Genomic DNA, 25,584 nt, shown 5'->3' with positions numbered 1-25,584 from the left:
AAGTGTTTTTACAAGGAACCGCAATATAAATAATGAATTTTTAGATCTAAGTTTTTAATTAACTAAAATCGAACCGAATTATTTTTCAGGGGTTTGGGAGCGTTGGATCATCTTTTATGATAACATTTTTATGAAATTACCAAAGCCCCCAAAAAATTATAGGTCCTAAATGCTAAGGCAAATTTAAATTTAATTTCAGAGGGTTGTAACTTCAGCTAGAAAATGAAGCCAAAAGTGAAATCACTTTTATTCAGATAAACATGGAAATACATGATGTAAAACGATATCAATTAAAACCCTTTATCTTATCAAAAATGTGGAAATTAATGTCGTTTTTTTAAACTCTAAAAGTGAATTTAATTCAGATAATTCCAATATTGATTCTTATAAGCGAAAAATGTGCAAACCACTTTTGAAGAAAAACCGCGGGATAAAATAACCAGTTTAAAGAAACAAAAACACGGATATCTAATTTATAATTGATCAGACAAAGCTTTTAATTAAGGCTACCCTTGTAAATCGGGCATCGTCATATTTGAAATTTCGCTTTGAGTTCCTTTGATTTTAATAATTTATTTTTATTATAGATTTTAAACTACATTTATGTTATAATCTTAAATGTTCATAAAATACATTTCAGTGCATAGATGTATAAATGTTACATGTGGTGTACAGTTTACAATGAGAACTAGGTAGATGTGGATTAAATGTCGTTTTCATTAATTATACTTTATAAAAACATCTCCAAAATGCAAAAGGCAGTTTTGAGAAATAATTTAGTTGAAAATTACAAAACCCTTGAAAGTATTTTAAATAAATGTAAATGAGAAATAGACATAAATTCTACTATTTTCTGGTTCTCACTGTATATGTAAAGTACACTTAATCATAATTTCTGTGAGATTCAAACCAACAGCAGCCCTCAAATAATTAGCATTGTTTTAATATATTTGCAAAAGAAATAAAGTTTTGGCACTACATTGATTGTGAGAAAAACAAATCTGTTCGCAAAATCGCACTCACTATCAGCATTTCAAAGTTACAAATTTTTTTTTTTTTTTTTAATTACCAGTAATTTGATCAACATTAGGAACATTTTGTGCGAATAAAATTTATTTTCTTCAAAATTATGAACATTTTGTTTAAAATTAAGATTTTTTTTTCAAAATTACGAACATTTTGGTTCAAAATTACAAACATTTTATTCAAAATTATGACCATTTTGTTCAAAATTACGACCAATTTGTTCAAAATTAAGAACATTTTGTTCAAAATAACGAACATTTTGTTCAAAATCACAAATTTTTGTTCAAAATAACGAACATTTTGTTAAAAAATTCGAACAATATGTTCAAAATAATGAGCATTTGTTAAAAGTTACAAATTTTTGGTCAAAATTACGAACGTTTGTCCAGAATTAAGACCATTTTGATCAAAATTACTTAACATCACAGAACAAATGTTTGCAAATTCAAAATGTTGTCAAATATTAAATAATCTCAACTATCTTCGTCACAAAAATTAGATAAAAAAATTCTCAATATTTTTAATTTTAACAATTAGTAAAATTTTGTATATTGCGTCCAAAAAATATTGAATACTGCATTAATAGTTAGCAATATAATGTACATTCACGCAATAAAAATAGGCTAATAGTTAAAAAATGTTTTCTTTTTTACATTAATTAAGAGTTAAACTATTTTTATACAAATTATATTTTAAAGATGTGTTATGCTGCAAAATAAAAGCAAATCTGAAAAAAATGAATTCATGTGATTTTATTTTAGCTTATTTAATAACAAAATGTAGAATAAAAATAGTATATTTTTAGTAATTTGCTTTTAAACTGTTTAAGCACGAAGATTTTTCCATTTTCAAATACGTGATTGTGCAACAATTTGACAAAATGGACGGTTATAGTTAGGATCAGGTAAATTCTATAAAAATATATTTTAAATAAAATGAATTTTTTGACTTTATCTCCACTTTTTTTAATCTTCAACACCCCCCCCCCCCCTCGGCCAAAAACTCTTGTTTTATGCGGAATAGCGCATCGTTAATTATACTTACTTGTGCAAAATCAATTTTCGCGAAAAATGCAGAATTCTGCGTTGAATTGGGCATTTTTGAAAGAAAATTGGCTTCCCCTAGGAGCCCTGTGCTTGTTTCTAGCTGAGAATTTAACCCTGGTTTTCCTTTCTGTTAAATTGAAGAGATAAATTTTGAAATATGTAAATGGAGAAAAAAAGCATGTTCAAGTTGAGCTGTTTAATAAATATATATATATATAGCATTCTATTTTCTTAAAATAAGATATCTCTGGCGTTATTATAGAAAGGTTTTGCAAATTTCTTTTAAAAAAACTATGGTAAAATTTAAAAATGCTTTTGCCACGAGTGTGGAGAAAATAACGTTTTAAATAGTTTCAAATTGCACTGATATAGTCTATATGAATACGGAAAAGCGCAGACAAAATCCATCCGGTCTGTGCGTAAAATGAACTATCGTTTACCATAGATTGAATTAAAATCATTCAATCAAAATATCCGAATTTAGAATTAAAATGATGGAACAACCAGCTTTATATCTTCACTGCTGTTGTTCTCGGTTGGAAATTGGTTTGTAAACTCATTTACCATAGAGTCAAGCCGCTGCAGGTCTCCAGCCTAAAATATTTAATTGATATTGCACCTGTTGAATCTTAATTCTGAAACAGTTAAATTAATTGTTCTAAACTACCGTTCTTTTATCATAACAAACTATGAATATTAAAAAAGAATATTAAAAAGTGGAAAAAATTAGAAAATTGATTGAGACCAAATCATCAAAAATCAAAAAGTGTTGATTCATTTTATTATAAAAAAATAATCAGTTTACCTGAGAAATAAAGTTTTCAATGTCTGAAAGATCAGAATCAAAAATGAGTGGGGATGGAACACCGTTTTCTTGCTTTCGTTCCGAGGGTTCCTGGCTTTCGGAGGATTCAGAGGGTTCTAGGTTTGAATTGGAGGCATGAGCTGGGACTGGAGGCGGTAAATCAAGATCATTGGATTTTTCCTCATCCTCCAATTTTGACTGAGTTCTTTGGAAAAGTCGCTGAAAAAGGGATTGATTAAGTTTTTCTGATTCTGACTCTGGACTTTTTAATCTTTTTTCTTCTTCCTCTTTCTTCTTTTTCTGTTTTCGTTCTTCCTCTTCAATGCGTTTTCTTTCCCGTTCCTCATTTCTTTTTAGCTCTTTTTCCTCTTTTTCCCTCCGTTTTTGTTCATCAAGAATTTCTTTTTCTTTTCTTTTTTGTTCTTCAATTTGCCTTTTTCTTTCTTGTTCCTTTTCCCTTTCCTTCAGCAGTTCATTCTTCTTTTCACTAAGAATGGTTATAATTGATGGAGGTTTGGGGGCAGTTGGAAGTGGTTTATCTATACTTTGAACTCCTCTATCCACACTCAAGCCTCTCTTCCGAACTGGGGGTACAGGCGGGCCATTGACATCCATCATTGGTAGATCATCATACTTGACGTCGACATCATCGTAAACACATTGCATAACATCATCATAGATCTGGTTCATATCAATATCCTCTACTATGTTACTAGAGCTAGGCTCTTCAATAGGCTGTACTGACTGTGCCTTGTTTTCCCTGACTGTTGCAACAGAACTCATGGAGCCCATATAGTCAACAGATATTTTTCTCAGAGCTGGTGCTACCTTCACGGGAGATGGTTCCTCCAGCTTGATAAGTCCCTGCTCCTGGAAATAAAAGTCAATACTCATATTGTCCAAGTTTATATTATCTCCAGATGCAATAGATCCTTCGGCAAGGCTTAGAATTTCATTTACAGACTGCCTGGTCACTATGGAAGCATTGTCACATTGAGTAAAGTCTGATAAAAGCGACAAATCTGACATTGGCCTTGGTTGTCGACTTGGTATACTTGGTATCTGCGGCTGGTGTAATAAATGAGACTTTAATGGAGAACGGACCGGCACTTCTGGGGCGGAATCTCTATTTGATGTTGTTGTTGGAGATACTAATGAGGAGGATGGTGAATTTAAAGAAGAAGATACTGACATCAAACCTGGCTGGGACAACCGGTGGCTTCCAGATCCTGGCATTGCCACAGGATTCAGATGCTGCCTGTAACCTGCTGTAATTGGTTCAACTTTGATATCATCAGCGTCAAATGGTCTAGGACTAGTTTCTGAAATCCCAGGGTATTGAAGGTTTAGCCCCAAATGTGCTAATCCAGGACTAACAGGAAACTCTACTCTTTGAGTAGGAGACTTATGCCTCAGCTCTTCTGCTTGAATTGCCTGGTCAACGTTAAGTATTTGGTTAAAAACAGTATAGTTGGTTTTCAATCTTTTAGCAGACCAATATGATCGACCAGCGTCAAGAGGAAGAAATTCAAAAGATCTGGGCTCAGACACAGCCCCATCGGAAGGTCTTCGAAGCTGCAGCAATACTTTAACTGGTGTCTCAATCTAAATATAGGGTTAGAATTAATGTTTCATCTAAACAAGCCATATTCATATGACACATGGTAGAGAAAACTTGAATAATATATTTAACTTCAAATGCACATTCACATCAAACAAACTTCATTAGAAGTTCAGCATTGTCATATTCTCTTTTTAAACATTAAGTTCTTATTAACACTTAAAAAGATAATTTTAACAAATCTAAAAATTCTGTTAAGGCGCAGTTTTTTATTAATAGTTGATCATTAAAAGTGTTTTTCTAAAGAAGTTTTTTACAGGTAATAGAAGATCTATGTTAGATTCTCAGGAACAGAATTATGGCTGAAAAGTTGTTAAATGTTTTAATATGCACATTTAGAAAACAACTTTATAAAAATACTTTTAAGTATCAACTAACAGGAATAAGCTGCCTTAAATAAAATAAATCCTTTTCTTTTTATTGTATATTCCGAGATATATTTAATATGAACATGATTTTGTGTATCTCATATAACTAATATTCCTCTTATTAAAGCATATTAAGTAAGTAGATCATGATTTATTTATTAATATCTTAATGTATAGTTCTTCTGGGGGGAATTCAACCTTAATGGCCAGCAGATTCACTCCTCTGTTCCATCACCAAGCTCATGTATGTCACCAAGGCTAACGCATCCTTCCGCTTCGTCTCCTCCTATGTTCCTTGAAGGCTTCTATGATTACCACGCGGAGCTCCTGCCAAATCACTTCTATCCTACTCTTGATCTTTTTCCAGTTCTAGATCACCTCTCTTATACATCCTCCATCCACCCTTAATCCTAGATTGTTCCAGACCTCTGTAAACTCGTCCATCTCTTCCACATGATCTGGAGTCTCATCATGATCTACTCCTTGACCGCCCTTCTCTGTCCTGAAGTCCTTCATCTCCAGACTCCTCAGATATCTCATAAGCAGTCAAAGCAGGGTGATTATTACCATGTTTATCACGGTCATCATCCAAGTCTAGAGCAGTTATGATCTCTACAGGATCTATACAATTATAAGGATTATAAGGAGCCTTAATTATCTCTGTGGTATCTTTAGAGATCAACGGCTGATCATCTACGTCACTTACATCACTAGCCATACAATTATCTGGCAAGGATTCATTTATATCATCAATACAGTTATGATAACGCGCCATTGTTTTATAGTTGTTTGATATCAATTATGGTTGTTTAGTTACACTGGCCCCAAAGCTTCTAGAGATTTTTCTTCTATCCAGGTTGTGTGCGTACTACCCGTTCATTTAATCTCTTAAAGGGAATAAATAGATATATGTATATCTATATATAAGGGACTGTTAAAGTATAGATATACTCCTTCCTGCATTATATCATTATTTACCTCAATATTATGATATTTAGGAGTTTTGAAGCATATCCCATATTGTTTGTGAACATCCGCAGGCTGAAAATCTCCAAAACCCTCCCAGGTAAAAGAATCATTGCTGCTCTCCTCATAGAACCTTACTTGTATATCATCCTTAGTAACCTAGATACACATATAGATAAGAAAAAGAGAGTTTTGAATAGGACTGGTCAAGTGGGCACGTTCAGACTTTTTTTTAATCTTTAGTTGTTAAAAAAATATATTTTTCAGGTAATTTTTATTTACTAAGTTACCATTCATTAATGATCTCAAATCTAGTAGCGGCATTTGCGCGCGTGAAAATTTGAAGACAAAATTCAAAAATATCAAACTACATAAAGTTTATTTTTTGTTTCAAAATTAACGAAAGTCGCTGTTATTTCAAAATTAACGGTTTTTACAGCTTGTTAACGGAACTTTTTTATTTCAATCTCATTTGCACCTATCATCTACATTTATTTAATTTGTCTTAATGTAGAAAAGAACTTTCCACTGGCTGAATGAATTTTTTATGTGTTTAGTCTGTCCGGGTTGATAAAATTAAACGAAAACTTTTTTATTTTAATATTTTATTTGGTTCTGAATAAAACAACATTATTCGTTTTAAAAAAATATTTTATAACTATATCGGAGTGGTTTTTTACAAAATACTTTTGTTCAGTTGCAGACTTTTGCTGAGCTTAGGTTGGGTCGGAAGGGTGGAGGGCTCTAAGAGAAATGACTTATCAAAATAAAATTAAACCTTATCACAGAAGAGCAAGATTTCCTTCCCTCCTGCTACTGATGCTGAGGTCTCTGTTAACCGACAAATCGTCAGATCACACTTAGACTCTAAACACAGCAGTGTCAGGTTTACAGGGACTGTTGGTGTAATTTCAAGTAACCCTCCATGCAAAGATGGCAAAGCTCGATATTATCAAGTATAAATATTTACATTTTTCTACATATATGTGACTTGCGCTGTTAAGAATTATCAGAAGTCAACACTTTTAAAACTAAAAAAACGACAATATCTCCACATTATTGATAAGATAAAGGTTACAAGGGTACCGTTGTGAATTGGACATTGCCAGCCATATTTTACACAATTTTTTTAATGAAGGGTCGCAAATAAAACCATCTTACCCCCAACAGATCTATATAAAGACCAAACTATTTAATACTTTTTGCGACATGTTCATTAAACACAGTTTTATAGTGAATTATGCACTTACACTAAACACGTCCCGTACATTGGACCAACAAATAAGAAAATATATACTGCACATTCAACAAAGAGCATCAAAGGAATTGAGTTTTTGCCACAAACTCAGGTTTATAAAATCCTATATCTTAGCAAACTGTTAATCGATATTGTAGACCACCTTTGATATTTTACTATGAATTCTGTAGAATAACACTATAGTCAATGTTTAAAATATCAAATGTTTACACCATCAGGTTGCAAAGATAAAAAGATTAGAAAATATGACTTTGCGGCAAAGACGAATTCCTTTCAATGACTATTTTAAAATAGATGGAACAAGAACCGATATTTAAAAACAAAATTTATTTTGTATTTTATTTGAACTTACTTTTATCATAAATAGGATCTGACACTACAGGTTTGAGTGCAAAGGTAAAGGCTCCAGCATCATTTCCTTCCAGAAAGACCTTTAAAAGCCCGGATAAGTCTTATTCATTTTTCTCATTTTTACGACTGTGATATGCAAATCTGTTACATTCAAACATTTTAGAAAGCCCAAGGGAACTTTAATCATCTGCAATAAAGTTGCAAATATTTTTTAGCGAAAAATGTGAAAAAACAAAAGTGGTGCTCTATATGACAAGTTATTCATTTTTGAAAATCTTTTAAAAATCAAACATGCAAAAATATTAGCAAATTTTAAATTCTAATATGTGTTTTCAAGAAAACTAAAAATATTAGCAATATTTTCAATTCTAAATGTGTATTCAAAAAAACTTAAAATATTAGCAAAATTTTCAATGCTTAATGTGTGTATTCAAGAAAACTAAAAATATTAGCAATATTTTAAATTCTAAATATGTGTATTCAAGAAAACTAAAAATATTAGCAATATTTTCAATTCTAAATGTGTATTCAAGAAAACTTAAAATGATAGCATGAGGGGGGAAGGGCCAACAGTCTCCCATGCATTGGAACATTATTCATACAATCCGGATCAGCTAATTAATCCTTTCAATTCCTAATTTTACTTTTCTATAACATTCATTCTAGTTCTTATTTAGTCAATAAAGGCTCTCCGTTTAAATATTCTGTGTAAGCAAGGATTAAATGTAGAATAAAATTGAATGCAGAGTTCTATTAGAGTTTTCGTAGAACTAGTATTTATTTTTAGACTTCTAGATTCAAAAATAATTGGTTTTCAAAAAAATTCAAAACATTTTTGAACAAGTGTGGCTTAGACTTACATTACGACTAACAATTTAACAAAAATATTATTGTGACTGGTGACTAAAAAGTGGCTTTTCTCAGTCAATTATTGAGTTGATCTTTTCTATTTTCTGAATTGGAAGACTTCTGACAATTGTTAAAATTATGACTTTTTACAATGTAAAAGCAAAAAAACAAGATGACCTTTCATGAATCATTAATGGAGGTCATGCAAAGGTTGCACACTCTCAGGCCATTAATTGATGAGAGGGTTGCCAATTACTTTTAAACTAAAGCAAATACACCTGTTTATAAGTTCTAAAATTCACATGTCTAGCGCTACCAAAAAGTAGAAGTAAGTAATCAAGGGCAAAGCGTTGCAACACTTTAAAGTCGATCAAGTTTTAAAAATTGGCGCAAAATTTCCAAGCAGTCTGGAAATAACTAATCTATGTGTGGCGCAACTCTAACGTGGAATAGCTTATAAATCTATATATATATATAAAGTTGTAATCTCTGTTTATCTGGGTGTTTGTTTGTCCGATCATAACTCAGGAACCCCTGGACTGATTTGCCTTAAATGTTGGTTGGGGAACTTTGGAGAACCACAAGAATGCGCTTAGCTCAGATGAGTGGGTTTGAAAAATAGCTAAAAACGTAATATACGACGAAGTGCGGGTAAACGGCGGGATTAACTTTGAGAAACCTGGGCAATGCTAGTTTTGAATAAAATAATAAATATATAAAAAGTTTCTTTGAATACCTGAAAAGCAAGTCGAACACAGTTTAAATCCACAGCTGCTGGGTTGGTTTTATGAGTAAATCCGGCTGAAAAATAAACAAATTATAATTTATTAAAATTGAAAAGCTGAAAACTTATTTTACGTTAAACTAAAGTAATTTACACGTTGAGAGGTAGAAATCTTATATTATCGTTTTCTTTAAAACTTCTATAAGAAGAACCAAAATCTTCTAAATTTCATAACATATTAACGGATTAAATTGCTTTCCTCATAAAACTAGAATAGCTAAAAGGTCACAAAGTCGTACAATTAAAGTCGCGTGAATTTGACCTTCTTATTTTGTTCAGTTTTATTTTTATTTTTTCTAATTCCTACAGCTTTTCAATCCGATGGTGTAAACCTTAGATTTGTATTACTAAGCCAGTTTAATCTTTCAGAAACATCAAATGTTTAGAATATTATATTTGAGTTGGAACTATATGATCGCAACAGGCTACTTGGACTGAAATTTGAGGTTTTTTTCCTGTAGATATCTGAAGAATTAAACAGTAAAGAAGGGAAAGAAGAGAACTTTTTTCAATTTTCGGTTTTAAAGTACCCTTTTAAAGGACTTTTCATAAAAGGTCGGATAAATTTTCACATTTATCTCCGAAACCCTGGGAGCAATTCCAAAATTCTGAGAACATCCACCCCTCCCTCTTTCAAGGGTACCGTTGTAAATCGGGCATTGCCTTCTTTGCAGGGGGGGTCACTTAAATACACGCTTACAGTCCTCTTTTCTTTTAGATTGAATTTGCTGGTAATCTTTTGGAATGTAAACAGAGGCCGAATTGAAAGAGTTTGAGCAGCGGCTTAAATTTAAACCGCGGCTCAAATATGGTTGGTTTCACTTAGAATTGTAATAAAATTTAAGCCGACGCTCAATTGAAACCGGTTTTTGGGTGATTTGAGACGCAGCTTAAATTCCTTAAATTCGGACACAGGAAGAATATCATTTTTTTTAACAAAAACCTTAAAAAGATAATTTAAGATCTGAATGATTCTTACTTTGAAATGGATCTACTCGAATCTGTTGACGAAGGTTTAGAGACTCTTCAATATCTTTTTTCTTCACGCATTGGATCCCTAGGGAGGGGAAACTACAGGTCATATCCGCACCTTGATAGATAGATATATAGTAGATAGATATATAGTAGATAGATAGATAGTAGATAGATGGATAGTAGATAGTAGATAGTAGATAGTAGATAGTAGATAGTAGATAGATAGATAGTAGATAGATAGATAGATAGATATATAGATAAATATATAGATAGATAGTAGATAGTAGATAGTAGATAGTAGATAGTAGATAGTAGATAGATAGTAGATAGATAGATAGATAGATATATAGATAAATATATAGATAGATATATAGATAGATAGATAGATAGAAATATAGATAGATAGATAGATAGAGAGATAGTTAGATAGATAGATAGATAAAGAGATATACCTAATTCCAATGTGCAAACTCCTTTCTTACATCCTTCCTTTCCAACCAGGTTGTGGGGATGGGGCCTGTATAGAATAAGACATATATAATAGTTAAACATATTATTTATTTGTAAAGGGGTCTCAAACGTAAAGAGGTCTCCAATATAAAGGGGTCTCCAATGTAAAGGGGTCTCTAATGTAAAGGGGTCTCCAATGTAAAGGGGTCTCCAGAGTAAAGGGGTATCTAATATAAAGGGGTCTCCAATTTAAAGGGGTCTCTAATGTAAAGTGGTCTCCAATATAAAGGGGTCTCCAATTTAAAGGTGTCTCCAATGTAAAGGGGTCTCCAAAGTTAGGGGTCTCCGATGTAAAGGTGTCTCCAATGTAAAGGGGTCGCCAATGTAAAGGGGTCTCCAATATAAAGGTGTCTCCAATGTAAAGGAATCGCCAATGTAAAGGGGTCTCCAATATAAAGGGGTCTCCATTGTAAAGGGGTCTCCAATGTAAAGGGGTCTCTAAAGTAAAGGGGTCTCCAATATAAAGGGGTCTCCATTGTAAAGGTGTCTCCAATTTAAAGAGGTCTTCAGAATAAAGGGTTCTCTAATGTAAAGGGTCTCCAATGTAAAGGGGTCTCCAATGTAAAGGGGTCTCCAAAGTTAGGGGTCTCTAATATAAAGGAGTCTCCAATTTAAAGGTGTCTTTAATGTAAAGTGGTCTCCGATGTAAAGGGGTCTCCAATGTAAAGGGGTCTCCTATGTAAAGGATTCTACAATGTAAAGTGGTCTCCAATGTAAAGGATTCTCCAATGTAAAGGGGTCTCCAATGTAAAGGGGTCCCCAATGTAAAGGGATTTCCAATATGAAGGGTCTCCAATGTAAAGGTGTCTCCAATGTAAAGGTGTCTACAATGTAAAGGTGTTTCCAATGTAAAGGTGTCTCCAATGTAAAGGTGTCTCCAATGTAAAGGTGTCTCCAATGTACAGGGGGTTCCAGTACAAACGCCGGACCCACAAACGTCGGACGGTACAAACATAAGACTTACAAACGTCGGACAGTACAAACGTCGGACCAGTACAAACGTCGGACCAGTACAAACATCGGACCAGTACAAACGTCGGACTGGTACAAACGTCGGATCAGTACAAACGTCGGACGGGTACATTTATAAGGAAAAACGTCGGACCAAGGAGGAAAAAATATATTTGAATTTTTTAGATTAAAATTATTGTAAATTCGAAATTTTATCTCAAAAAAATTCCCAATTTTTTATTGTTAAAAATTCATAATCCACAAAGTCTGGATACATGGACGAGGAGACTGCTAACTATATTGAGGTCAAGGAGGGGGGACGGCACCTACTTGATTCAAATCAGTTTGAATACAGGGTTACAAAGAAGAAACCAACAAAAACTATTACCAATGCATTCAAAGGAAAAACAATTCTTGTCCTGAAGGAGCAGTTATAAAAAATGAGAAGGACGAGATTATCAGTTTCCTGGGATCTTTTGAAGAAAAGAGTACGTGAAATAGAAAAACAAGTAGTTAAAGAATTGTAGAATTCTTTGTTTGAAATATCTAAGGTCTACAACAGCGGGTTGCAAAAATATATGGATTAAACTGTATGATCTTGTAGAATTCATAGTTTGAAATTTTTTAAACAATGGTCCATTCAAAATCCACCAAGTCCGACGTTTTTTCTTATAAATGTACCCGTCCGACGTTTGTACTGGTCCGACGTTTGTACCAGTCCGACGTTTGTACTAGTCCGACGTTTGTACTGGTCCGACGTTTGTACTGGTCCGACGTTTGTGCGTCCGACGTTTGTACTGTCCGACGTTTGTGGCGTCCGACGTTTGTGCGTCCGACGTTTGTACTGGTACCGTAAAGGGGTCTCTAATGTAAAGGTGTCTCCAATGTAAAGGTGTCTCCAATGTAAAGGGGTCTTCAATGTAAAGGGTCTCCGATGTAAAGGGGTCTCCAATGTAAAGGGGTCTCCAATGTAATGTAAAGGGGTCTCCAATGTAAAAGGGTCTCCGATGTAAAGGAGTCTCCAATATAAAGAGGTTTCCAATGTAAAGAGGTCTCCAATATGAAGGGTCTCCAATATAAAGGTGTCTCCGATGTAAAGGGGTCTCCGATGTAAAGGGGTCTTTGATAGTACATTCAATATTAAGATTTATTCTCAGATTTGTTCCACAAGGAAATATTAAGAGAAGGAAAAGAGAAAAATTAATCAAAATTTAGATTATTCATGATTTAATCCTACTCCCACTCATAATCTAGTATTTAAATTATTATTCTCTAAAACTAATCTGGGAATTAGAAAGAGAGTGTGCTCTAATCTTCAACGAGGGGTTTAAGAAAATTAATTCTAAAATCCAAGGAAGAAATTGTTGTACTGCTGAAAAATATCTTTACTTTTTACGCTTGCGCTTCAGTTTTAAAAATCTTAAAAAGGGTAAAAAAAAAATTGGCTGATATCTGAAGAATTACAAGAATTACTTACAAGCCAAAGTGCCCGGCATTGACCGTTGCATTTCAGAAACACGTCGGAAAAATATATTTCAAATTTTAAAAATATTTAAGATTTTTGAGAAAATGAATTTCTTGTTTCTCCGAGAGAAAGGTTTGTTCAATCTAACTCAAAAGCCTAACAAAGAAAATGGAAAATTAATCTATGTTTTACTTATCAGATATGAGATATCAGATATTATCAAAGATAGATATAGTTTCTATAGTTTCAAAATTTTACGAACAAATCGATTTCCTGCAAGTGCTTTGATCTTTTACAGTCTTTAAAGGGATTGCTGTTGCAATTTCAAGTGGGTTTTCATGATTGATAAAGTGGTATGTTATATTCATAACGGTAACCTTAAAACCTTTTTCTGATAAAGAATGAACGTACATTTATTTTCAAGATACGACAGAAAACAAATTATAAGAATTAAACACTTTTTATGTCATTTTAACGTAAAAAAAATCTTTGTGTACTTAATGTTTTCATAGAGCAAACAATGTTTTCTGTAACCTCATGAAAATCAACCAATTATGAGAAATTGGTATGTTTACTCTGCACAATCGCTGTATTTCATGTTTATTCAACTTTTTAAAATCAAAAATTGTGTCTAACAGTCGTCTTTAAATTACATAATTTTAAAGTCCGCACCATATGCATTTATTCCCTTTCAAATAAAAATTTATAATAGCAGGAAGGATTTTTGCATGGATTTAGCTTGAAGAAACATATATTTATAGCAAAAAAATTAACTAATTTGCTTATAGCTTGGAAACCGAGCTTTTCCTGAAAAAAAGTTTTTTTCTTAAGAGTCAACCTAGTCAACCAATAATTTTAAGAACATTGTCAAGAATCTAACAATATCCCCAATAATCATAGGAAAATCGTTCTGAGGATTCATGAGTAATGATTAGACATATAAAGAATCAAGCAGAGATTACTAATTTAAATATTATTATTTGACCTGTAGGGAACTTCTGCAGAAACACAAGATACGACAACTACAGCTCTTCCTTTATAACCAACAACCTATTAACATTGTTATTATTATTATTATTATTATTATTATTATTATTATCATTATTATTATTCTGTACTGTACTGTACTGTACTGTACTGTACTGTACTGTACTGTACTGTACTGTACTGTACTGTACTGTACTGTACTGTACTGTACTGTACCTGGAATGCTTCCGGCACTTCTCCCCTCACATTCATATCTGAACCTTAATCCTTTCCCTGCTGGTTGCTCAACCACCTACGAACAAATAGATCAATCAATTTATCAACTTCCCAAATAAATCAATCAATCAATCAACCAATCAACTTCGACCCTCACATTGTTATTTTGACCTTAACCCTGTCCTGGCTGGGCTATTTTTGTCTAATATAGGCTGGTTTTAACCTTAAAGTTTTTAAATGATTTTACCCTTTAAGGTTTAAGGGGAGTGTGAAACATGTCCTTAGTCCAACTTTTCAAAGCCTGTTCATTAAATAAAGAGACCTTTATCATTTAATTGGTTGCCAGGGAGGATATAAAACAAAGTTGAAAAAGTGTGTCGGAAAAATGTATATAAATCATTAGTTTTACTTTTGACAAATTTAACATGTGACACATAATATTACATCCATTTTTCAAGGGCTTTAAAAATCTATATAGTTTAGTCCAATTGCTTATTGAAAAAATGTTATTACGCATATCTGCTTTTTTCAAACACCGACTCGCCTTTTGACTGTCCTCCACCCTATCCTATGCATAAAAACAAAATTTGTTCACAACTATGAAAAGTTAAGAAGTTTAAGTTTACAATTATGTAAGCCGTTTTTAAATTATTTCGAAAAAAGGGGAGGTTGGAAAACAACTCCCCCCCCCCAGCCGTGATTAACCAATAAATCAATTAATCAGTCAAGCAGATTGTAAATGAGCAAGAACTTCGCCCCTTCACATTCATATCTGAACCTTAATCATTTCCATGCAGGTTGCTCAACCACCTTCAAACAAATCCATCATTCATTCAATTAATTAATTAATCAATCAACTGATGAATTAATTAAACAGTGAATCAGTAAATAGTCAACAAATGAATCAATCAGTAATACAGCCAATTAAACAAGAAGTCAATCCATCTAGTCAATCAATCCTTCAATCAACAAATCATTAAATTATTTTGTAAAAATTTCAATAAATCAATCACTCAATCAGTTTATCACTAAAATTGTCAACAAATTAATTAATCATTAATCAATCAATTTTTCGGTAAGTCAACCAAGGAATCAATCTATCAATCAGTGTACAATTTAATATTTATTACTCAGTCAAAAAATCAGTCTATAAATTGATTAACAATCAGAAAAGAATAGTTAGGTTCAATTAAATTTGAATTAGACAAACAGACCAATTCATAAATTAATTGAGCTTATTTTTCAGATAACCAGGTTGAGGGCCCAGCAAATATAAGTTCAAATGGCTCAGCAATTATAGAGTAAAATGTTGGGTTCACAACAATACCATGGTTCAAGAATTTAAGATTTTTTTAGATGGACAACAATATCTTCCTTATTGTTACTCAAATACAGGTTTATAGGTTCCGTTGAAATTTGGGCGTGCAAGTATTAAAAAGGAGGTCATTTTAAATAAGGTCTCTAGTCCCCCTAAGTAAATGTCTATTTCTGGCTCTTTATCATTTCAAGAAAATAAATTTACTTTAACAAACATAACTGGTTAGTCTTTCTCAAGTCTTTCTCAAGCCTTTATCATTTTCAAGTCTTTCTCAAGTTTTTCTCAAGTCTTTCTCAAGTCCTTCCCAAGTCTTTCTCAAGTCTTTCCCAAGTCTTTCTCAAGTCTTTCTCAAATCTTTCTCAAGTCTTTCTCAAGTCTTTCTCAAGTCTTTCTCAAGTCTTTCTCAAGTCTTTCTCAAGTCTTTCTCAAGTCTTTCTCAAGTCTTTCTTAAGTCTTTCTCAAGTCTTTCTCAAGTCTTTCTGATATTGAAATAACATCGATGGAAGGGAATATGGACGATATTTAAAAAAGAGAAATTATTTATACAAATTATAACAATTTAATTGTTTCTCTGATGTTGAAATTAAAACAATGAAAGGTCGATTGTATTAACGTAAATTTTCCGGACAACTTCTTTGTGGTAATTTTTAAAAGGGAACACACGATGAGAAATACGTCATTTTTGGCTGGAATAACAAGAATATTTGATTCATTCTTGATCGGATAGAGCTTTTGTTGACAGTGTTGTGAATCGGGCATGCAGGCCTGTAAATGGCAAGTAGTTTACCTCAACATAAGCAGATTTTTTGAGTTTGATCGTCTCCATCTTCTACAGATTAATCCTCAACATTGACTCACTAGTTCGCACTTCTAGAACAAAATTAATTTGAAATTAATTTGAAAAAACGTCTGAATTTAATTTTGAGAAAATGTTCGAAATTAATTTTAGAAAATGTCCTAACAAAATGATAATTAGATAATTAGAAATGTAGACACAGAAACACTTTGTTCCTTAAATACAGGGTTAATCACAAAGGATGAGACTGCAAAGACGACCAGAATCTCTTTAAATTTGATGATTCCAAAGTCGAATGAAGTCCTTAACCCTATCCCTTCTGGGGTACTTGAAAACCAGGATACGCTGGGGGGGGGTCGGAAAGCTCTTGTGCTCTACTTTTAGAATCTGCAAAAAAAATTGCAAATTTGCAAAAATTGAATTTTTTATTGCAAAATCTAGTTATATAGTAAAAATGTTTGCAAAAAAAAAATTGTCCAAAAAATGATATATTTTACATTTTTGAAAAGCCCTTGACCATGCCATTTCAAATATGCAAAAAGTTTTGCAAAATTTTAAATAACCTGATTTTTAATCAAGAAAAACTAAAAAAGTGCAAATTTCCTTTGACAGGTTGTTTGCAAAAAATTTGCAATTTTTTTTCGCAAAACTTGTGTAATCCGTTTCCTTATGTCATAGGCTTTCCAAAAAGCTAAATTTTATCAAAATCTGACAAGTGAAAGTGGGTCAAAACAAAGATTTAGTTTGTTACAGGAAAAAGCAGTCATTCAGGCAGTGTGCCTGAGGACTCAGGCAGTTAGTATTAAAGCCCGGTTTTAGGCCTAAAGGGAGTGCTTTGGGTATATAGGAAAAGTCAGAAAATTTCAACAACCTCTGACCAATACTTTTTTAGTTATGTAAAAAAAAAACTACAGGGGGGGGGGGTCAAATTGACCCCCCCCCAGCGGGAATAGGGTTAAATAAAGCCTTTTTTTATTAATAGGACAAAGAAAGGATCAAATTTAGAGTTGCATTAATTTAAGGAAACAGAGGCTGAATTTAAAGAACTTGACCCGTGGCTTAAATTTGGAACGCGCCTCAAATACGGCTGGTTTTAAAAATATATTTAATGTTGTATTCAATTGAAACCGGTTTTTGGCCGATTTGAGACGCGGCTCAAATTCTTAAAATCGGACTTAGATAGTATAAATTTCTGCAGTCGTCTCTGAAGTCTTTTCCTTTTTGGGTAACCCTGTATAAAATATAACAACTAAAAGAATTAAGAACTTACGAACATAGTATGTGAGAAATTACTAAAAGAATGTTTAATGTATGAGGGTTTCATCACAAACTCTATTTTGTTCATGATCTCTAACAAGATTTCGGTAGGTTTGAAATTACAAATAAAATGTTAGATTTTGTTTTTTGCTGTACGAGTTTACAGGTAAATACTCGTATACAAATACTCTACTTTAAAGGGAGTATTCGCGAAAATGAAAGGGGTGTATTAGGGTTATCAAATGGTTAATCATGACTCATACCGAAGAGTGTAGCCTCTATACAAATGAATGATATACAATCTGAGTGGAAAATGTAACTTTGTGAATTTGTATGGACGCTACGTTCTATGTATGAGTCGAGTTTAACCTTATAGGCGCAACAGATAGCAGAAAGATTAAAAGCGATAACCATCGAATTCAATTCGAAATAAGCCTATACCACTTTTCATTGAGTCTGGTTTAGTATGACTTTAAACAACGAGGTTATATTGTAAAGAGTGATAATGTAAGCTGATCCTTTACTAATACATCGACTGGAAACTACATAGAGAGCGTACACTGCAGTTTTAACTATTATATTATGGGTTAGGCTATAATCTCCTTAAATCATTTATTAGTTTAAACAATTGTATTTGTACAGTTCAGTCATTAAGGCTGATAGGTAGACAACCTAGGCTTAATCTGGCGTGCTATGGTATGTTTTAGCCTGCTGTGTCATGCTCAAGTTTATCTGGCGTGCCATGACTAGGGATGTTATCGTTTTCAGTATTTTTTAAAAACGACCGTTTCGTTATGAAAACGACGACAAAAAATCGAAAACGCAACGATCGTTTTTAAAAACGATCGTTATCTTAAAAAGTTCGTTTTTTAAAAATGGTCGTTTTTAAAACGACCGTTTTTTTTATAAAAATCGTGGTTTCGATTTTTCGTGGTCGTTTTCATAACAAAACGGTCATTTTTCAAAAAACTGAAACCCTTCGTTAACGATCGTTAACGAAGAGAGGAAATGAACCTGAAAGGCATCTGTTCTTATCATTAAGTAGTTTTGAAGAAAATATCAAGAAGTTTTAGCTCCCACACAACTTTTCAACTTCATATGTAAGACGACATTCAATAAAGTTGTGTGTATTTTTTTTCAAAAATGATTGTTTTTTCCAAAAACGACCGTTTTTATAAAGTTCGTCGTTTCGTTAACGATCGTTAACGACAACCCTTCGTTACCAATAGTTAACGAAGACCCTTCGTTAACGATCGTTAACATAATTAATGCCCGGGTTTAGTTTGGCATATAATAAAATGTTTAGCCCGCGGCATGACATGCGCGGGTTTAGTTTGGAGTGTAATAAAATGTTTAACCCCCGCTGCATCACATGCCCGGGTTTAGTTTTGCGTGTAATAAAATGTTTAGCCCACTGCATGACATGCTTGGGTTTGGGTTGACATGACATGACATGGGTTAGTCTGCTGTGACATGCCCGCATTTAATCTGGCATGCTTATGACATGGTTTAGCGTGCATGTTGTTTGTCCGAGGCTTGTCATCCTTTTTCAGAAAATATTTTTATTGTTAATTATTGTTTTTCTTGTAATTGATAAACCGTTGATTTCGTCATAGATGACTTTCATTTTTTAATTTGTTTTATATTACTAAGTTATTTTTTACAAGTGTATAATTGAAATAAAAACATAATTTTTGTCAAGAGCGGCCAAATTTTTCATTATGAAATATAGAGCTTTGCTAACACATAAAACCAGCAATTTCAGAAAGAAATTGCTGGTCCTGGCCCAGAGACTATCCTTGTACTTTCAGCGACCAAACTTTGCTACAGTGGTTTATGTCAAAACAATGAAGCATTTAACCAAGGGCCCCGAAAACAAACAAAAAATCTAAATTTTTTTATAAATAAAAAAATAATTAACATTAAATTATAAAACAACGATGATAATAGAGGAACATACTAATTTTTTTAAAAATGATTATCTAATTAGGTTTCAATGTGTCTTCAGTGCTATCTATCGATCATCATTCTATCTATCTATCTTTAAAAAAATCCACCAATAGGAGAAAAATAAAGAAATTTAGCGGCGATATCAAATGGACAGTATTACTACTAATCATACTAGGGTGGAAGAAGACTTTTCTATTTTTGTTTTGACATCAAACAAGCTTTTTAAAATTATAAGTTTGCCAGTTAACGTTAAAATAAGCTTTTACTCGCAAGCTTGGTAAAAATCAAAATTGAAATAGTTTATTCGAAATAGAAGACCTGTAAAATATTTAACGTGAGCAAAAGACTTCTATTGAATTTAAAAATAGGATTTAAATATTAAATTCTTCATCTGAACACGTGACACATTATATAGTTGTATTGTGCTACATTTAGTGGAATTTTTAGCGTAAGACTTCAAACGATCCTCCATGCAATGAGACCGATGTCCGATTTACAACGGTACCACAATTTAAACCTTATTCTGATCAAAAATGTAGAATAAACTGTTTGTTTTTTCTGATTCAAAAAGTGTTTAATTCTCATAAACAATTATGCAATTCTTTTTCGCACAGTAAAAGCAAATGAAAATATACAGTTTAAAACAATCAAAAAATGGATATCTGATGCATACTTGATCAAACATTTAAGGGTGCAGTTGTAAATCGGACATTGACTTGAAATTACACGTGCTTTACTTTAAACTGAAAAACTAAATATTTTACGAAATTGTTCTTCAAAGTTTTTTGTTAAAAATGACTTGCATAATAATGTTAATATTTTTGAATGAGATAATTTCTTAGCTAAAGCAAAAGAACTTTTAAATAGGGTTCTGGGCGCGCTAAATCCAAAACTCAGTTTTACAGAGACACCACACTTGAAAACGGTGTTTAACAGTCTTATACAGAGGAATGAAAGTTCTGTTCTAAGGAAGTAGGGTCATTTGACAGTTGTTCACGATTTACTATCAAATGCAATTATACCTTAGAACTGAACATTATCTTTCTAATTTTGTGCAAATTTGCTGTAAATTACTTTTTAGAATTAACTAAAACAATATATTTTTCACTGAAATTTAACATCACTTGGCTTAATGACAATATCATTTTGTTTTTTGAAATGTTAATCATTTATAAACCAATGTACTGGGGGCATGTGAGGGCCTACACCAAATGTTTGCCCAATCCGTTCAGTGACTTTGACGTTTATTGGATACAAAATAAACAAACAGGCAAAGAATAAGTATAGAAACAATATAAAAATAATTAAGTATACATTTTTTGTATCTTAAAACGTCTAAGGCGATAGTCAAAGTATATAAATTACGTCTCAGAAAATTTAAACAAATTTAAATTTTTTGTTTAGACAAAAACATTGTTGTCATTAAAACCATTAACGTCAGTGTACAAACTGGGCATTCATCAGTTTTACACATTTTGTTGTTGTAGACTCAGATAAATGTTAGGATTTCAAAATTGCATGAACTTTAAATATTTTAAACTCTCAGAAACAAAAAAAAATATTTTATTAAAATGATTTTAATTGGAAATTTTAGCCATATTTCTTTTATTTTATGTAACTGTTTGAAACAGAAAAAGATATATATTTCGGGTCAAATATTTATTCTTCATAACTTGCGTTCAATGTTTTCTGGTTCTTACTGTAAACTGGAAATCCAGTTTTGACTTGAAATTTTTCTCGCCCAACTTCAACCCACTCCCCTTTAAACTAATCTAAGAGCATCAACAGATGAGTTCTGATCGGAGACAAACAACCTCGTATAATATATAAATGTTGTATATTAGCTAAAAAAAGATATTTTTTTCTAAATAATTTTTCAAATTTTTTCTCGGGCAACGCCGGGCCCTTCAGCTAGTATATATATATGAATGTTTTGTTGATTTTGTTTTTGTCATTTTGGCCAACAGAGTTGATTTGTACTTTTCATTAATTTGAAATAAAATTTGACCTGTAATTCTGGTCTTGACATAAAGTATACTTATGTAAGAGTTTAAATTTTAAATTCTATATTTCAGAATTTCATTGTATTTAGTTTATTTGACTGAAACCAAATAGGGTTGCTTAAATTCACATTATAGGGACAAAAATTACTAGGGTTTCCAGCGAAATGGGAAAATTGGAAAATGGGAGGGCTTTGAAGCCTCTCCCCCACCCCCCGGCTATACATATATTCAGACCCCCTAGCCTTTATAGGGTTAAATTTGTTTCCACCCATTTTTCTATCTTATTCTAATCCCCTTTCTTACTCATTCTCTAATCCCCGCGTTATTTCTCATTCTAATCCCATTTTTAAACCATTCTAATTATTATAATCCCCATTCTATCTGATTCGAATCCTCTTTACTTTTTCATTCTAATTCTATTTATATCTTAATGCAATCCACTTTCTGTCTATTTTAAAATCCATTTGCTTTCAGTTCCAATCCACAATTCTAATTCCATTCTTTCGCATTCTAATCCCATTTTTTTCTCTGTATAATCACCTTTCTTTCTCATTCTTATCCCCGTTCTTTCTCATTCTTATCCCCGTTCTTTCTCATTCTAATCCCATTTATGTCTTATTGTAATGAATTCCTTTCTATATGATTCCAATCCCCTTTCTATCTCCTCCTAATCCCATTGCTTTCTCATGTAAATCCCCTTTCTTTCTCTTTCAAATCCCCTTTCTTTCTCATTTAAATACTCTTTATATTGTATTCGTATCCCCTGTCTATTTCTTCCTTTAACCCCCTTTCTTTCTCACTCTAATCCCATAGCTTTCTCTTTCAAATCCCCGTTCTTTCTTATTCTAATCCCATTTATTTATCATTCTAACCCCATTCATTGCTCATTCCTTCTTGTGAATCTTATTCTAATTCCATTTCAATTTCATTGTAATCCCTTTTCATTTGCATTCTAGTCCATTATTCTAATAATTTAGATATGTATATTTGTACCCTACGTTATAATTATTTACACGAAACAAATAGTAGTACGTATTGTACATACTTTAGTTTATTTCGTGTACATTGTACAAGCTGTACCGAAGTAAAGATATGGATATTGTTCTCCGATTAGGACTCGTAATTCCAAATGATAACGGCTCAAAGGAATTGAGTTTTTGCCGCAAACTCTGATTTTCTAATTACTATATCTTTTTATCCCTATGTTGTAGACCTTTAATATTTCAAACTTTTGTGACAAAAACTCAATTCCTTTGTTTCAGCAAAACAAGATAAATATGAAGAAAATTGATTAATTTCATTTGTGATTTTTTATATATTTATGATTACCAATGTGTTTCTTTGCAACAGAAACAGAAAAGGAAATCTAAAAAATTAATATTTGTTTAAGATATAAAAATTATTATAAAAACCCTTTATTTGAATGGTTATTTGAAATTACGCTTACAGGCTCTTAACAGATTACTGCAATAAATCTGACTTCTAAACCACCGTTTTTTTGCCCTATTATAACCATTAAAAGTACTTTTAATGCCATTATATCGGGATATATATGGAGAGAAAAACAGTGTAATTTCTATTTCTATATTCACCTCTTCTTCACTATTTTCATGTGCAGTTCAACTATGTCTTTCTTTAATTCTTCTTCCATGCACTACCTTTTCATTTTGCTGCTTTCCCCCAACATGGGGAATTCTATTTTTTCCCGCATTTTCAACTGTTTTGGAAAAAAGCATGAAAATTTAAAAAATTTTTATTAACTTTACAACTGTGTAAATATATTTTTGTAAACTATATTTTCCCTGGGTTTCCCGAGGCCTACGTCACAATTTATACTTAGAAAGCAGGCAGTGGGGACAGGGGAATATATTCCCTCAGAAACAATATCATTAAAAAAGGCCAGAAAAATTCCTCTTTAATTTTGAATGAATATTATTTTCTCTATTCTTTTCCAGAATTGAATTTAAATTTATTAAGTTTAAACTGTGGGTGAAGATTTATATTATAAATAACCCTTTTATATCCTTTACTAGCTTTGTAAAGGTGTGGAGGGGGGGGAGGGGGAGAGGGGGTAAACGATCCTTCATAATCGTCTAAAACCAAAAACCTACATCACTCTCAGTCAACAAAATGATGAAAATCAGAGAAAAACTATTATACCTGTTTTATTTATTCTATCATTGTCAAGTTTGTCTAAGAAAAAGCCAGATTATTTATTATACTTTTTCCCAATATTAAATCTAATGTCTTCTAACTCTCGCTAAACATTTTCTATAAATAGCGTGTTAAAACATTAAACAACACACACAAATACGATTTTTTAATGTGTTCTTTTTGAATCAGGTCACTCCGAGAAAAATAAATGAATGTTTAATAAGTAAGTATAAAAAAGTATAAAATAATGGGTAACATGATAAGTATAATGTATAAAAACTGCTAAATATGATATTTATTGGAATAGTATTTCTTGTTTAAGGTTAAGTATATAACAACAAACAAATATTGTGTTTTTTCAAATCTCTTATATCTTTTGATGGTTAATATAGGACGCGTAAAAAACACTACTCAAGGTGAAAGAAAATAATTTGTAACATGATATGTATACATAAAGACATGCTAATATAATATTTATTTGCTCTTACAAATATATTTGTGAAACTTGAGAGAACAAAATATTGTTTATCATCCTTAACACTGGTCCAACGGGGACCTCCCTGACGTTTTTAGGAGATAACTGAAAAAGTATTGAGGCTGTTTAAATTTTTTTTATTTCAAATTAAGATAACTCAAAACATATTGGTCTGAGACTGTTTATATCTTTTATTTTTCTAACTAATCCATGCCCCTCACTTTAGGTTCAAAGCAGGGCTTATATACCTACTGCCTGAGTCCTCAAGCTTACTGCCTGAATGCATTATTTTACATTTTTTCGACTAAATCTATATTTACTATTAAGATCTATTTCCGGTCATTGGATTTCGACTTTTTATTGCTCTTTGGTAAGCTTTTAACGAAATTAAGCAGATTGCACAATTTTTGCGAAGAAATTTTTCAAAGATTTTTGCGCAGATGTTTTTAAAGAAAATTTGCTCATTTTCAGTTTTCCTTGAATAAAAACTTTGTTTTCGAATATTTTAAAAATATTTTTGAATATTTGAATTCGCCGTGGTAAGGGATTTTTAAATGTATAAATTGTCATATTTTGCGAACTTTTTGCTTTTGCACATTTTTAACTTAATAACTTGATTTTGCCAAAAAATATTAAAAATCGTGCCAATTTGCAATTTTTTTTTGCAAATTTTAATTTTGAGTCTGAAAGTGTAACAAATATCGTAGCTTACCCTATATTTGCTAACCTGAACATACCTAGATATATTAAGGTCTGTAAATCTAAATGCGCTTGTAAATATCTACGCAAAACTTGTATTTAGATTAACCTAACCAAGCTACGTCTGTAAATAACTATGTCAAACCTGTATTGTGATTGGCTTAACTTTGCTTATAAATATCTGCGCAAATCTTGTAAATACATACATCAACTTAACCTGTAGCATAGATATCGAAATACACGTCAGTTGGAAAATACTCCGCTTTGATACTCTTGAAAGATAGAAATAGATTGGGAATCAATACGATAAAGTCATGTCCAGATTGACTTTGATAGTAAAGTATTACTGAACTGAATGGCCCTTATGTGTCATCAACCATAACGAGAGGGAACGAGTATCAATACAGATAAAGTCTTGACAGGATTGACATTCATAGTAAAGTATTACTGAAATGAATAGCTCTTACGCCTCGTCAACCATAACAAGAGGGAACAAGTATTGGTACCCGTAAATTTGTGTCCGGATTAACATTGATAGTGATATTCGTGGAGTTCCTGTCTGAGTTGTGCATAAGTTGGTACTAAAAGACTTTATGGAGTAGGGCATTTATACAAAAGGGCTTTCCAAATGTTATAAATTCTTATCACAATAATGAAATAGAGGGGGGGCCTGTGACACCCCCCCCCCCCCACTATTTATGGTATTCCAGACGTCAGCCTGAAAAGGGTTAAACAGAAATAAATGTCCGATTCA

The 25,584-nt window shown here is 32.2% G+C and overlaps 1 protein-coding gene across 1 annotated transcript; it reads right to left on the bottom strand.

Annotated features, from left to right (window-relative positions):
* Positions 1–1,588: 1,588 nt before the first annotated feature.
* Positions 1,589–23,173, bottom strand: LOC111718228 (proto-oncogene c-Rel). Its single transcript, XM_023493770.1, has 12 exons — positions 23,095–23,173; positions 16,284–16,366; positions 14,144–14,254; positions 13,961–14,025; positions 10,502–10,566; positions 10,054–10,164; positions 9,027–9,091; positions 7,443–7,521; positions 6,611–6,699; positions 5,845–5,991; positions 2,878–4,482; positions 1,589–2,666 (listed from the first exon to the last, which is right to left on the bottom strand). Exons 2-12 carry the CDS (start codon positions 16,320–16,322, stop codon positions 2,559–2,561), a joined length of 2,484 nt encoding a protein of 827 aa, XP_023349538.1. The 5' UTR covers positions 16,323–16,366; positions 23,095–23,173; the 3' UTR covers positions 1,589–2,558.
* Positions 23,174–25,584: the final 2,411 nt, after the last annotated feature.

The sequence above is a fragment of the Eurytemora carolleeae genome, unplaced genomic scaffold, assembly GCF_000591075.1.
Source record: "Eurytemora carolleeae unplaced genomic scaffold, Eaff_2.0 scaffold407, whole genome shotgun sequence".
Taxonomy (NCBI): domain Eukaryota; kingdom Metazoa; phylum Arthropoda; class Copepoda; order Calanoida; family Temoridae; genus Eurytemora; species Eurytemora carolleeae.
This window is presented reverse-complemented; position numbering and strand designations above follow the sequence as displayed.

Bases quoted from the DNA above. Each gene is read 5' to 3' on its own strand.
- LOC111718228 (XM_023493770.1), bottom strand. From the start codon at position 16,322: ATGGAGACGATCAAACTCAAAAAATCTGCTTATGTTGAG. The intron at 5,992-6,610 runs GTTTAATTTTAT...ATGTGTATCTAG, and splicing joins TCTTGCTCTTCTGTGATAAG to GTTACTAAGGATGATATACA. The intron at 4,483-5,844 runs GTAAATAATGAT...CCCTATATTTAG, and splicing joins CTAAATATCATAATATTGAG to ATTGAGACACCAGTTAAAGT.